This window comes from Moschus berezovskii, chromosome 20 (assembly GCF_049115385.1).
Source record: "Moschus berezovskii isolate FMDL1 chromosome 20, NW_MosBer_1.0, whole genome shotgun sequence".
In the NCBI taxonomy this organism is placed as follows: domain Eukaryota; kingdom Metazoa; phylum Chordata; class Mammalia; order Artiodactyla; family Moschidae; genus Moschus; species Moschus berezovskii.
In genome coordinates, this window is record NC_142479.1 from 51007682 (window position 1) to 51023152 (window position 15471).

General features: G+C 41.7%; 1 protein-coding gene across 3 annotated transcripts in view; it reads right to left on the reverse strand.

The window, feature by feature from the left end:
- NPEPPS (aminopeptidase puromycin sensitive) overlaps window positions 1-6660 on the reverse strand; it is a 107276-nt gene extending 100616 nt beyond the window's left edge. For 2 of the 3 annotated variants that reach the window (XM_055407693.2, XM_055407692.2), the window contains exon 1: window positions 6247-6660. In XM_055407693.2, coding sequence (XP_055263668.2) covers window positions 6247-6504 — 258 coding nt within the window. In that variant the 5' untranslated portion in view covers window positions 6505-6660. The remainder of the gene's footprint in view (window positions 1-6246) is intronic. The other variant, XM_055407691.2, reaches the window with a different exon arrangement.
- Between the last annotated feature and the right edge of the window lie 8811 nt (window positions 6661-15471).

Sequence of the window (15471 nt, forward strand, 5' to 3'; positions counted from 1 at the left end):
ATTACCTGGCCTAAATTACAGACAGTATGTTATTAAATTTATAGCAGACTGTCAAAATCTCTAACACGTAAAGAGAAACTATTTTGGCTTATAAAAAAAATCTTCTCATAAATCTTCCTGTTTCTAAACAAAAATAGCACTTAGTGAACGTTTTTTTAATTTTGTAAGTGGTAATATTCCTTTCTTCACACTGTTTATTTTGCCAGAACACATCTAAACAACACTGAAACTTTTAGTCCCAACTGTTTATAGCACTACATTTAAACAAAAAGAAAAAAACAACCTCGCCTATTCACAAACTGACTTTAAAAAAAATTTTCAGAAACACAGGAATAAAGCATTTACTAGCGTATGCTCCAAAGGGTAAAATGAATAAAAAACTTTCCAGGGTTTGAAGCTGCCATACAGAATAATAACAGTGGTTTAGTTACATGTCTTAATCTTTACCTAGGCAACTTTTATTTTCATCCATCAACATCTACAATGAATTTAATGGTAGCCAAGCAGTTAATCTACCATGTCAAGATACCTGTACTACACTACATATTCCAAATGACATTTATCTCACTACTATTGTACCATTTTGAGGAAAACTGTTTGTACTTTGGAAAGGCAAAGGACACAACATCCAGTTACAAGTACATTCCAATTTCTCCTGGGTTTAGGGAAAACCCACCAGTTTATAGAAAGGACAGGGAAGCCTGGTGTGCGGTATAGTCCGTGGGATCGCAAAGACTCAGACACGACTGAGCAACTGAACACCAAACACCACTACCAGTTTATACTAATGAATTAAGCTGCTTGCTGAACAGCAACTAATTTTTTTTCCCAGAGTACTGCCATTTCTGGAAGGCGATACTCAAATTTAAAAAATCAGACAGCATATTCCGTCTCATACTAGAAATGCACTTTAAACAGGATAATCCATAGAAAATGTTTCTTTTACCACTTAGTGCCTCACACACAGTAACCATTTAATAGACGTTATTATTCAGACACATGCACAGAGAACAAGACTAAATGTGCTCCAGTCATAAAGATATTAATCTGAATATCATCTAACAGCATTCACCTAATGGTTTAGAAAGCACTTAATCAAAACGATAGCAAACTTAAGAATTATGTGCTGTATTATAAAGCACATATTATATACTATATTGGATATCAGCATACTCTTATGTACTATCCAAGGAATGTAATTTAAAACATCCAGGTGGACTTAAGCACGCACTCAACTATCACACTGATCTTTTTGATGCTTTACCAACAAGAGCTCTAACCTGATGATTCAGTGATTTCTCACAGGTTAACATCATCATGTTACTGAATACTGCTTGTATGTTCCACTATCAAAAATACAGGTAATAACGTAAGTCAACTATACTTCAATTAAAAAAAATACTAGTAATAAATCAAAAGAATTTCAGCATTAAGATCTTCACTTTCCAAGCTTAAAATAGAAGCAGAATGCTAAAGGTGGGCATATAAATTGTACTGATAACAAATTCACTTTCAACCTTTCCATCTGGTGCTATGAATAAGTGGGTTATTAGTGTATTCTTTCTTTAATTCAAACTAGGGCTAGTTAAGTCTTCTTGGAGTCCCATACAGACTGTATTTTAACTAAAACAAACCACGCTAAGTAACATTCCGACTGAAGAGACATCTTGACCATCGGTAACAATTTTGCAATGGAAGTTTCCTAAGAGCTAGAAAGGGGGCAATCTGGGACAGTTTTTTTCCTGAAAGAATCTTTACCACAGTCACAAAGGAACACACCTTACGTATACTATTAAGACTCAAAAGGGTTTTTTTCTGATTGCTAAAACCCTGAGATTTTAGTAAAAGGAAATCTCCAGTCTGACAAATCCAAAAACCAGTCAGTCTGAAGCCTGAGTCACTTTGCCTAACAAGCAATTTCATCATTAAAATTTTGTAATAATCATTGCCTTTGTGGAACAGTGCTATAATTTCTAAAGACAATAAGGAGCAAATAATTAGTAAACACAAATTGAGCCAAGTTTTCTAACAGAAGAGCCATTAAAAACAGCAAGTTGCAGAAAGTCAAACAAGTAAACATACAGAATATTACCATTCATTGTTTATACACCATAAAACTTTAAAATTATACATAGGAATAACACCTACCAAAAAAGAGAATTTACTACTCAGGGTGAGCGTAGGAAGAAATGGAAATGGACTTTAGTGGCATCTGTGACATTTAATTTTCCAAAAAACATCTAAAGCCTAAAGCAAAGGGGACAAAGCACTGCTGCTGCTGCTAAGTCACTTCAGTCGTGTCCGACTCTGTGTGACCCCATAGACGGAAGCCCACCAGGCTCCCCCATCCCTGGGATTCAGTGGTGGGTTACTTCTCTGTATTTAAAATAGTTCCGAATTTAAAATAAAATGTTAAAATGATTGCAAATGGCCAAATAAACTGAGAACTACATACTTGTATGGTGTTCAAAATGGAATCTCCAAGATCTAGAGAACTAATCTCAATTAACAACAAAACAGCTATCTTACATACAGATTACAGTAAGATTTACTTTACAGTAAGAACAGGCTCATTTATGTAGCAAAGTTCAGAGACGTCTCACTGATAACTTACTATTCAAGACCACATTTATGTAGGCTGCACTGTACAATATCAATGATCAAGAACCAGGAAGTTAAAAAATAATAATAATAAAGCCTCTATGGAAACCAGAAGAGATGATAAAAAGTCCATACAATAAAGCTAATACCTTTCACTCAGAAGAGAATCCATCAAACACACTTAGAAAAAAATTTTAAGCTCAAATAAGCTTGTTTATTTGGTTACTTAGACTTATTCAGATCAAGTTTAGTAAAACAGAAGAGGGAAGAAATTGCACAATAGGAAGCAACAACACACAGTAAGCAGCAAGTAATAACCTGAAAATAAGAAAAACAAACTTTAAAGAACAGTTAAGAAACTAATAAATTATAGTACACAGTTCTGGGTAATCTATGGTTATAAGTATCAGTGACATATTGAGAATGCTTTCCAGTATTTAGAAAACCTAGAATATGAGGAATCACAGAGTTTAAAAAGATAAATAGTTCCATCAAATCAGTAAATATTTTTTAAAGTCTGAGTGTCTCAAAGAGTAAGCTTCATTTATCTGGAAAACTCACCGCAGAATTCGCTGCCAGATGATACTGGATAAAACTTACCATACAAAACTTTCTTATACGCGGGGGTTTCCTCAAAGATACATTTCAAGAAACATAATAGAAATCTGAACAAATTCAATTCCTTATGACCAATCTTTCAAATTTACTTTAAGACCACTTAGTGATCTAGCATAATGCTGGACAAAATTAATTACTTTTATTTTTTTTTTAAAGTAAAGAAAAAGAAAAAAAAAAAACTACCAAAATGCTTAGAAAATCTGCAAATTTGGTCAGAAACTTCTGTAACACAGGGTTGACAATAACATCCATTTAGGTGCCAAGTTTCAGTCTGCCAAACAATCTACTGTATCTGTAACTCTCCTCAAAGTGCCAATTTAGTCATCTCCATCATGAATATTTTGTTGGCAGAGGCCAGGGATTGTTTAGTATATCCTGACTCCTATTTCTCTGGCACAGGTAAACTATTTCCATAACACAATTACTGTATAAAGCACTATACACTCATAACCAGGAACTGTCACCACTCACATAAACTTGTAATCTATTTTTAAATGAATTACCTACAAAGCAAGAGAGTCAGAATTTGAAATAGCTATGAAAGTCTATTCCTCTCACATATCCTAATGTAAAAGGAGGGGAAAGGGAATATCCCATTTTTTCTAGGCCCATGATAACACATTTTCAAAACCTGCTGAATTAGACCACACACACTTATGTAAAAGACAACTACTTTTTAAATCAGTGCACACTGACTAATTCATCTTCCCCAGGAGTCCACACCCAGGCCTGGTTAAAAATCCACTAAATTTCTAACATGTAACCTGTACAAATACTCTGGGCTTATTATAAAATTTTGCAACTAAAGCAACCAAGCAACTCGCACACTTTGTGCAATGTAATTCCAAACTGTTAGGGAACTGACACAATTTCAGTTATCAATTTGGCTTCCAGAGACATAATTTTGTCCATATTTTTAGACTTCCACAATCAGATACCACCTAATTCCACAGGTTAAACTTACTGCTCCAATCTATTTCAAAAACATCAATATATGCTAACAACTGTTAACTTTTTACTAATGTTAACTCTTTACATTTCCAAATGTGTACAATGTGTACGATTAAAAAGTCCAATCTTCCTTTAATAAAACCTGTTTTTTCCTTGTATCAGATTAACAAGTCCCTGCTAATACCTAGTACATTACCATGTGCTCCCTCAATGTCCCGAACTAGCCTTCCATATATTTCTCATTTCTTTCAAAAAACCAAGTAGAAAATGGGCCAAGTAGAAATCAGGTAAGGATAAGCATGTCACTGCTTGCCATTCTACCCTAACTCTTAAATAAAACCTTTATTAACAATTTTTTTCTGAAATTTTTCCCTATACCGCTCAAAATTATGAACCCATTATGGGGTATACCTCTCAAAATTATGAACCTATTTAGGGTATACTTCTCAAAATTATGAATCCATTACGGGGTAAAAACAACTATGGAGTAAAAAAAATGATTTTTTTTAATGTTAGCCTTTTGACATAACGCGAACTCATTCATTGCTAGGTCCTTCTTCCCGCAGGTCTGCCAAGTCACAAGACGCACTACTGTTTACACTCCCTCCCATCTGCCCCAGCCAATACAGATGAAACATTCTATAGTCACTTGGCTCAAGCAAACTGTCTCCCAAATAACCCTCTCAAATCCTAATTTAGACCCAAGGTGCACACATTCTGATTCATATTCTCAATGGAAAATTTTTAAATCACCTGACTTTCACAGGGGTAAGTTTCATCTTTAGATGCAGCCAGACCACAGAGCCTTCATGCTTTCCTACAAGCGCCCCAAATCTGGCAGTATACTTTTTAATTCTACACTTTTAGACACATTTTCAACCTGAGAACTCGGCTTTCAAATACAACTGCCAACTTTCAATTCATTCCAAAGCTATGCTAGTCTACATTTCTTTCATTTCATTGCTACATACACCCTGTTCTTTAAGATTGAGGCCTACTGATTTTCCCCCCTAACTGCAGGAGAAAAAGAAATGAAACAAAATATATTCACCATCATTCTTTTTAAAGATAACAAGTAAAAGATATTTAAAGCTATCCTTACAACAAGATATTTAAAGGTACTAGTAAACAGTTCCCATTTTTCATTACAAACTTCACATAATACATCACATAACACGGTATCACAAATGTCTATTGTTCCTGACCTTTGTAGGGCATCAATATTAACGATCTCCAAAATCAAACAATACTTTAGATAATCTGCGGGGGGAGGGGCGGGGGAGCATGATTCACCAAAAATTGCAATGAAGAGTAATGGAATATTTTCACCAGTAGTATACTAAAACTAATGGCTTCTTTCAGAGGAGGGTACTGCTAAGCAACCATCGCTGTAGCAATAAATCCACCTGCTTCAAAGGCTGCAAAGCTAGGAAGATGGGAGGAGAAGCGGAAACAGGGGTCCTCCTTCAGCTTCTCCAGAGGTTAGGAGAGAACAAAGTCACTGCTGCACTGTCACTAGAGGGGAAGGGGGAGGGGGCGGATCATCTTAGAAACCCTGCCCCTAGGCCGGAGCAGGCGGGGAGAACGCAGCTAGGCTGCACGGGATTAACATTCCCCTTCTCACTCTCTTCCCCCTTCTAGAATCCCCTCCTCTATAACGCGCGGCAGCCGGAGTCCCAGATGACTGCCCCTTCCAAAGTGTCCTCCGAGGGGCTTAGGGAGAACGACGGAAAAGGCTGAGCATGGACTCCGATGACCCCTCTGGCCTCCCCAACACCCTCCAGCCTCTCCCAGACCACGACCAAGCCCGGAAGAGCCAGGGTCTGGGGGAGGCCCCACACAGGTGTGCTGGCCCCAGAGGCGCGCGGCCCGGGCCCTAGCCCAGCAGGGCAGAGCACACAGACCGGGCGCCCAGCGGCCTCCCCAGAGGGGCGCGCCCGTCCCCGAACCGGCCTCCCCAGCCCCAGGTCCGCAGCGCCCAGGCCCGCCCGCCCGGTCGGGCCCCCAGCCCAGCCCGCGGGCGCGGCCTAACTGCTTGCCCGGCAGCTCGCCCCCGGCGCCCGAGGGTCGCCGTACCTGGGCGGAGGCCTCCAGCTTGCCCTCGAACGTGAAGTCCAGCAAGTCGGGCTTGAGGCAGAGGCTGTAGTTGATGGGGGAGACGTCGGCAGGCAGCCGCTCGAAGGGCCTCTTCTCCGGCATCGCGGCGAGGCCCAGGCTGTGGAGGCGGCGGCGGCGGCAAGAGGAGCGGCTGAGGAGAAGGAGGAGGGGAGGAGGCGGAGGGCCGAGGAAGAGCAGGCGGCGAGCAAGGGAGGGGGCGGCGGCTGCCAGCCACATCCACCGAGCGCCGGCGACCGCCCGAGGAGAGCGACCGCGGGGGTCTTGGGGCGGGGGAGAGACCCAGCCCGAGCGCCAGGGGCCAGGAGGGAGGCAGTGCGGGCGGGCAGGCTGGCGGGCCGGCTGCCTACGGGAAAGGGGGCGGAGGGGAGGGAAGGGGAGGAGGGCCAGCAGGGAGGGGAGGCGGCGGCGGCAGCAGCTGCGTGCGCGGCCCCGCGGGGCGGGCGCGCCTCCGCCGGTGTGCGCGCACGCGCTGAGGCCAGGGAAGAAGCTGCGAGGGCGCGGCCGGCTGGGCGGGAGAATGCGGGTTAGGGAGCGAGCCTTGGAGGCGGGAGGGGGCTGCTGGCGCTGCACCTGTCCGCGCCGCCGCGGACAGCGGACTCCTCCCGGAGCCGGAAAAAGCCCGGAAGGGTTTGAGAAGCAGAGAAAAGGTGTGAGGGCTCCCTTATCACACCCCCACGCCCCCCACATTCCCCTCACCATCCCCCCACCTCAACCCCCGGGCTGTCTTTGGAGTAGAAACCTATGCTGTTGGTTAGTGCAAAATGTTAAAACACCAATTTAGAGCAAAATCCCAGCCTAGATTTTTACCTCCAGATCAACAGAAAGCCCTGACTGGAGTCTCTTTTTATTCCTGTTATTTTCAGTGTAACTTCAAGGGATGATATGAAAAATTTTGTCAGAAAATCTTTTAATAATCCAGATTACTAAAATCAGTAAGATTAGGACCTTTGAGCAAGTGCTTTCAAAAGTTATAAGTTTTGTTTTCATGATTTCATGTTAAAAAATAAGATATGTTTCACTTTTTTTCTGGTTTCATCTTTGTTTCTACTTTTAAAAAATAAAAGACCTGGGAATTCTCTGACCGTCCAGTGGTTAGGACTCTGTGCTCTCACTGCCAGGGTTTGGGTTCTATCCGTCGTGGAAGAACTGAGATGCCACAAGCCCTGCTGCTGCTGCTGCTGCTGCGTCGCTTCAGTCGTGTCCGACTCTGTGCGACCCCATAGACGGCAGCCGACCAGGCTCCGCCGTCCCTGGGATTCTCCAGGCAAGAACACTGGAGTGGGTTGCCATTTCCTTCCCCAATGTGTGAAAGTGAAAAGTGAAAGTGAAGTCGCTCAGTCGTGTCCGACTAGTAGCGACCCCATGGACTGCAGCCTACCAGGCTCCTCTGTCCATGCGATTTTCTAGGCAAGAGTACTGGAGTGGCTTGCCATTGCCTTCTCCGACAAGCCCTGCAGTGCGGCCAAAAAAATTATAGTCATAAAAGACCTTTGACCAATCGTGGCCTCTTTAAAGGTAAATTAGCTGCGGCTCCTTCAGTTTTATAGCCATCTCACAAATTGAGGCATTTTTTTTAAATATATATATTATACATAAATGTGTATATATTTAAATATGTTTTAAAGTGTCAAGGATGAGGAGATTTTTATCTATCCCCATGTTCCTTTATAGAACCTTCTTATATAGCACCCCTTAATTGTCAAAATTCAGTTCTGAAGGCTGTACTGAACCAGCATTGTCCAATAGAAATATAATGCAACCTAACTAACTTTAAAATTTCTAATAGCCACATCAAAAACAGGAAAAAGGTGAAATTGATACATCTTATTTAACCCAGTATATGCAAAATATTATCATTTCAGCATGTAACCAATATAAAAATATTAACGAGAGAGTTCCATGGTGGCCTGATGGTTAAGATTCCTTTCACTGCCATGGCCTAGATTCAATCCTGGTTGGAGAAACTGAGATCCCACAAGCTTCGCAGCCAAATATGTATGTATATAGGACATGGAACAACAGACTGGTTCCAAATAGGAAAAGGAGTACGTCAAGGTTGTATATTGTCACCTGCTTATTTAACTTATATGCAGAGTACATCATGAGGAACGCTGGGCTGGAAGAAGCACAAGCTGGAATCAAGATTGCAGGGAGAAATATCAGTAACCTCAGATATGCAGATAACACCACCCTTATGGCAGAAAGTGAAGAGGAACTCAAAAGCCTCTTGATGAAAGTGAAAGAGGAGAGTGAAAAGGTTGGCTTGAAGCTCAACATTCAGAAAACAAAGATCATGGCATCTGGTCCCATCACTTCATGGGAAATAAATGGGGACACAGTGGAAACAGTGTCAGACTTTATTTTTGGGGGCTCCAAAATCACTTCAGATGCTTATTGCAACTGTGAAATTAAAAGACGCTTGCTCCTTGGAAGGAAAGTTATGACCAGCCTAGATAGTATATTAAAAAGCAGAGACATTACTTTGCCAACCAAGGTCCGTCTAGTCAAGGCTATGGTTTTTCCTGTGGTCATGTATGGATGTGAGAGTTGGACTGTGAAGAAAGCTGATCGCCGAAGAATTGATGCTTTTGAACTGTGGTGCTGGAGAAGACTCTTGAGAGTCCCTTGGACTGCAAGGAGATCCAACCAGTCCACTCTAAAGGAGATCAATCCTGGGTGTTCATTGGAAGGACTTATGCTAAAGCTGAAACTCCAATACTTTGGCCACCTCATGCAACAACTTGACTCACTGGAAAAGACTCTGATGCTGGGAGGGATTAGGGGCGGGAGGAGAAGGGGACGACAGAGAATGAGATGGCTGGATGGCATCACCGACTCGATGGACATGAGTTTGAGTGTACTCGGGGAGTTGGTGATGGACAGGGAGGCCTGGCGTGCTGTGATTCATGGGGTCGCAAAGAGTCGGACACGACTGAGCGACTGAACTGAACTGAACTGATGCAACTTTTTTCCATAATAAGGGTTTGAAATCCAGTGTATATTTTACATTTACAGCACATCTCAACTCTGACTTGGCACATTCTGAGTGCTTAACAGTCACATGTGACTAGTAGCTATTATCAATATATTGATCAGCACCATCTTGGACTTTAGGCTTGTCCTGCTAGCCTCTGAATCCTACAAACCTTTTAGGACAGACTGAAAAGCTTCAATCCTTTCAAACTAAGATGTGAAATGGGGCCTTTTGTTGCATGGATGCATTTCTGTGACCATTTTTGGTCATAAACTAATATAATTCTAATATAATTTGTTAATCTAATAACATTGAGTGCTTACTAAACACTTTACATGTATTAATTCATTTAATCTATTCAACAATTCTATTAGGTCAACACCATTATCCCCATTTTACAGATGAAAAAATAGACACACAGAGATTTAGTGACTTGCCCAAGGTTGTATAGCTAGTAAATGGCATTAAGTCTCAGCCATTATTTTTTTCCCTCCTGGAAAATTTTGTTGCAGCTTCCTTATTTTCTAAATCTCCAGAACTATACAAAAAAGATCTTAATTACCTGGATAACCACAATGGTGTAATCACTCACCTAGAGCCAGACATCCTGTAAATTTAAGTGGGCCTTAGGAAGCATCACTATGAGCAAAGCTAGTAGAGGTGATGGAATTCCAGCTGAGCTACTTCAAATCCTAAAGGATGATGCTTTTCAAGTGCTGCACTCAATATGCCAGCAAATTTGGAAAACTCAGCAGTGGCCACAGGACTGGAAAAGATCAGTTTTCATTCCAATTGCAAAGAAAGGCAATGCCAAAGAACGTTCAAACTACCACACAATAGCACTCATCTCACACTCTAGCAAAAGTAATTTTGAGCTAGCCTAGCTCAAAATTCTCCAAGCTAAGCTTCAACAGAATGTGAACCAAGAAATTCCAGATGTTCAAGCTGGGTTTAGAAAAGGCAGAGGAACTAGAGATCAGATTGCCAACATCCTTTGGATCATAGAAAATGCAAGAAAATTCCAGAAAACCTTCTGCTTCATTGACTATGCTAAAGCCTTTGACTGTGTGGATCACAATAAACTGGAAAATTCTTCAAGAGATGGGAATACTAGACCCCTTTACCTGCCTCCTGAGAAATCTGTATGCATGACAAGGAGCAACAGTTAGAACTGGACATGGAACAAGGACTGGTTCTAAATTGGGCAAGGAGTACATCAAGGCTGTGTATTGTCACCCTGCTTATTTAACTTATATGCAGAGTACATCATTTGAAATGCCAGGCTGGATGAAGCACGAGCTGGAATCAAGATTGCTGAGAGAAATATCAATAACCTCAGATATCAGATGACACCACCCTTATGGCAGAAAGTGAAGAGGAACTAAAGAGCTTCTTGATGAAAGTGAAAGAGGCAAGTGAAAAAGCTGGCTTAAAACTCAACACTCAAAAAACGAAGATCATGGCATCCGGTCCCATCATTTCATGGGAAATAGATGGGGAAACAATGGTAACAGTGACAGACTATTTTCTTGGACTCCAAAATCACTGCAGATGGTGACTGCAGCCATGAAATTAAGACACTTGCTTCTTGGAAGAAAACCTATGACAAACCTAGACAGCATATCAAAAAGCAGAGACATTACCGACCAAGGTCCATGTAATTAAAGCTGTGGATTTTCCGTAGTCCTATATGGATGTGAAAGTTGGACCATAAAGAAAACTGAGCACTGAAGAATTGATGCTTTTGAACTGTGGTGTTGGATGAGACTCTTGAGAGTTCCTTGGATTACAAGATCAAACCAATCAATCCTAAAGGAAATCAATCCTGAATATTCATTGGAAGGACTGATGCTGAAGCTGAAACTCCAATACTTTGGCCACCTGATGGGAAGAGCTGACTCATTGGAAAAGACCCTGATTCTGGGAAAGATCAAAGGCATGAGAAGGGGACAACAGAGGATGAGATGGTTGGGTGGCATCACCAATTCAATGAACATGAGTTTGAGTAAGCTCCGGGAGTTGGTGATGGACATGGAAGTCTGGCATGCTGCAGTCCATGGGGTCGCAAAGAATCAGACACAACTGAGTGACTGAACTGATCTGTACCTCAACTTCTTTAAAAGTTATTTTCATTATTCAAGAATCCACGAGGCTCCCTTTTTCTGTTAAAGAAAATTTAATATATAACCATGTAAGGCTCTCCATGAGCTGTCCTTACCATTTTCTCAGACTTGTTTCTCTTTACCCTTTAACACAGATTCTCCAGTCTTAGCAAGCTAACCTGTGTATCACTTGGTTCTTAGAGCTTGTTCACTGTCTCTTCTTTAGCATTGCTCAGGCATTATTGCTTGGAAAGATCTCCTCATCCTTCTTGGCAAACCCATGCCCCTCCCTTCCTTCAAAACACCTCTTCCAGAAAGTCCTCATTGACTAACTCCACCCAGCTGTAACCCATTTCCCATCATCTCTTAAGTACTGGCTTTTGCTGACTTATTTGTACTTGTTCTGTCATTTTGTCTTATATACATATCTTTTTAAGATGTACTACCAGCAAGAGCTTGACTTCTTATTCTTCTGTAACTATCAGGACTGAGCCCTGCACAAAGTACATCTCAATTGTTATTGACCCGACTAACCACTGAGTTGACCAAGAGATAATACTTTACCCTTTGTATTGAAGGACAAAAAAACCCTTTGTGTTGTGTGCTCCACAGAGAAGCTATGTGAACCTAAAGCTAGAGGCAACCTTCTTTTATAAAATCACAGGAATGATTTTTGAAAAGCAAAACAAAAAACCTACCAGGGCTAATGGACTTCATGGCAACAGTAACTGTGACCCTGCTGAGGATAAAGGGGAGAACCTTACTTGGCCCCATCCCTAGTCCCATGACCCAGAGGTTCCAATTCAGCAAGTCAAGATTGAACCCAGGCCTCCTGGGATAGAGGAATGGAAGATAGTATATAGTTCCCATAAAAAGACTAAGGATCTGACATATGCTCCAGATAGTCTTCTCTGGGATAACTTAAATGAAGTTTAAGGCTCTCAGAAATTAATTTCCCTCCAATGGGGCTTCAGAAAGAATGGAAAAGGCACTATATCTCAAGGTCATTAGCAGCACTTCCAACAGATTTCTTGGCTTCTCTCTTTAACTGATAATAATGGCCTTAAAGCAGATAAGTGCATAATGCATACTTTTCTCAAAGAAAAGTATTATATCCACTTGTGGTTTGAGAATTTCTTAAAAAAAAAAAATCTGTCATGTTCTTAATATCAGAATGATCTTCATAGCACGAGTTGGAGTAAAGGATATACAGTTGGCCCCTAACTGGACAACCCAACTTTGAACTATGCTAGTCAGGTGTACGTCAAGGTTGTATATTGTCACCTTGCTTATTTAACTTATATGCAGAGTACATCATGAGGAACGCTGGGCTGGAAGAAGCACAAGCTGGAATCAAGATTGCTGGGAGAAATATCAATAACCTCAGATATGCAGATGACACTACCCTTATGGCAGAAAGTGAAGAGGAACTCAAAAGCCTCTTGATGAAAGTGAAAGAGGAGAATGAAAAGGTTGGCTTGAAGCTCAACATTCAGAAAACAAAGATCATGGCATCTGGTCCCATCACTTCATGGGAAATAGATGGAAAAACAGTGGAAACAGTGTCAGACTATTTTTTTGGGCTCCAAAATCACTGCGGATACTGATTGCAGCCATGAAATTAAAAGACGCTTGTTCCTTGGAAGGAAAGTTATGACTAACCTTGATAGTATATTAAAAAGCAGAGACATTACTTTGCCAACCAAGGTCCGTCTAGTCAGGGCAATGGTTTTTCCCGTGGTCATGTATGGATGTGAGAGTTGGACTGTGAAGAAGGCTGATCGCCGAAGAATCGACGCTTTTGAACTGTGGTGTTGGAGAAGACTCTTGAGAGTCCCTTATACTGCAAGGAGATCCAACCAGTCCATTCTAAAGGAGATCAATCCTGGATGTTCATTGGAGGGACTGATGCTAAAGCTGAAACTGCAATACTTTGGCCACCTCATGCGACGAGTTGACTCACTGGAAAAGACTCTGATGCTAGGAAAGGTTGGGGGCGGGAGGAGAAGGGGACGACGGAGAATGAGATGGCTGGATGGCATCACTGACTCTGTGGACATGAGTTTGAGTGAACTCCGGGAGTTTGTGATGGACAGGGAGGCCTGGCGTGCTGTGATTCATGGGGTCGCGGAGAGTCGGACACGACTGAGCGACTGAACTGAACTGAACTGAACTGAGTCCACTTATACTTGGGATTTTTTTCCCAATTAATACAAACTATAGGACTACATGATCTCTGGTGGATTGAATCCTCAGATGCAGGGGACTGACTATAAAGTTATATTAAGAGGCAGATTTTTTTGACTGGAGGGAGTAGTCAGTGCCCCTAATTTCTGTGCTGTTCAAGTGTCAACTATATAGGGCAAATGTAAGTTGTTGAAAGAGATGTTTCACAGCAAAGAGAATATGAAGGAACTGGGTTACAGATCCAAAATATTCCCCACATCACATGAAAGTAAATCGTTATTGTAACTATTTAGTTTCACTGACTTAGAAATTATAGGCTTCAGTGTCAGTTTTGAACTTGTAACTCTAGTTCCACTAAGGTGAGTCTTACCTGAGGAAGATGGTGAAGGGGTTCCAAAAAGCAGGGAAACAAAAAGTTGAAGAGCAATCCATAGGTAGCTGATGCCATGAGATCCCAGCCTTCACTCTTCTGTAACTTAAAATGGCTGTTGGAATGACCATTGGGGAGTAGATAGAATGTTCCCTACCTATCCTGTGTTCTTCGTGAAAGAGAAGTAGGTTAATTCCATATGCTTTATTTAAAATATGGATAATAACGATACATAACAGGTGATATATGTATGTGTGTCTGTATGTATTCATTCCTTTATTTGAGGATGGCAATATGACATTATATACATCCAAATATGGCCAAACAAAGGCCCTCAGAGTTGGAAAGAGTTTTATTTCTCTTGGTATCTTTCCATCAGGAAGTTGAAAAAGTCATGCATTTCCACCTCCACCTGTCTTATTTCCTTTCTAGCACCTCCCTTCTTTTTTTTGACTTTTCCAGTACTTCTGCGTCCTTTTTCACTAACACCAGTCCAGGATTATTTACCAATCCCAAGTGACTGGGCAACTACATGACTAAATGCAGCCCCTTTGTTGATGATCTTCAAGTTGAGATGAGCCTCTTTGTCCCTGTCCTCTTATAAAGGGTCAGTCATCAGACTCTTGCAGAACATGAATTAGAAAATAAGGCCAACACCCTCTGCTGCAGGGAAGAATGCATATATCTGTGTCTGATGCGTGGGTCCCTGGAATGCTGCTACAACATTTCCCTTGAAATCACAAGTCTTTAAAGGTTACAGTGTTCTTCTGGAGCTGGCATGTTAGAATTAACTTAGCAATGGTGTTGCCTTGACTTCAAATCCCAAAAAAAATAAGTGAGGGCTCAGTACTCTTGCCTGGAGAATGGGGCTTGTGAAGAATCGGACACGACTGAGCGACTTCACTTTCACTTTTCACCTTCATGCATTGGAGAAGGAAATGACAACCTACTCCAGTGTTCTTGCCGGGAGAATCCCAGGGACGGCAGAGCCTGGTGGGCTGCCGTCTATGGGGTCGCACAGAGTCGGACACGACTAAAGCGACTTAGCAGCAGCCGCAGGTTGAACTAGACCAGTGAAGTAGCCAAGAGCATTGTCTCGGCAACTTAGCAACAGTCAGATAGCCTGTTTCTCCACCCTTGGCTCTATTTCTATTTGTTTTTTAAATCCCTGACAAGAAGAATTTACATCAGAATTAGTCCTCCCTTAAGTCTTGACCTTACCTCAGAGAGAATAATCTCACCCATGTCTAACCCTCGGTTAAGGGTGGGGTGAAGAAAAGACACTCAAAACATTAAGGCCTGCCAACCTGCCTTTGAAATTTTAGCCACATCTTAAATAACAGAGGATGAAAATCTGCTGCTGCCAGGCTCCCTACAGAATTTGCATTGGAGTCAAGATAAATAAATACTTAAAAAGTGTAGGGGGAGCTAGAAATGAGCTTGTGGTCTGCTTATGCACAGGACTGAACTTAAAGTTGTCCTCAGTAAAAAAAGAATAAAATAATAATGCCAGAGGGAAAGAGAGAGTGAAAGGTAGGCATCTAGTCCCC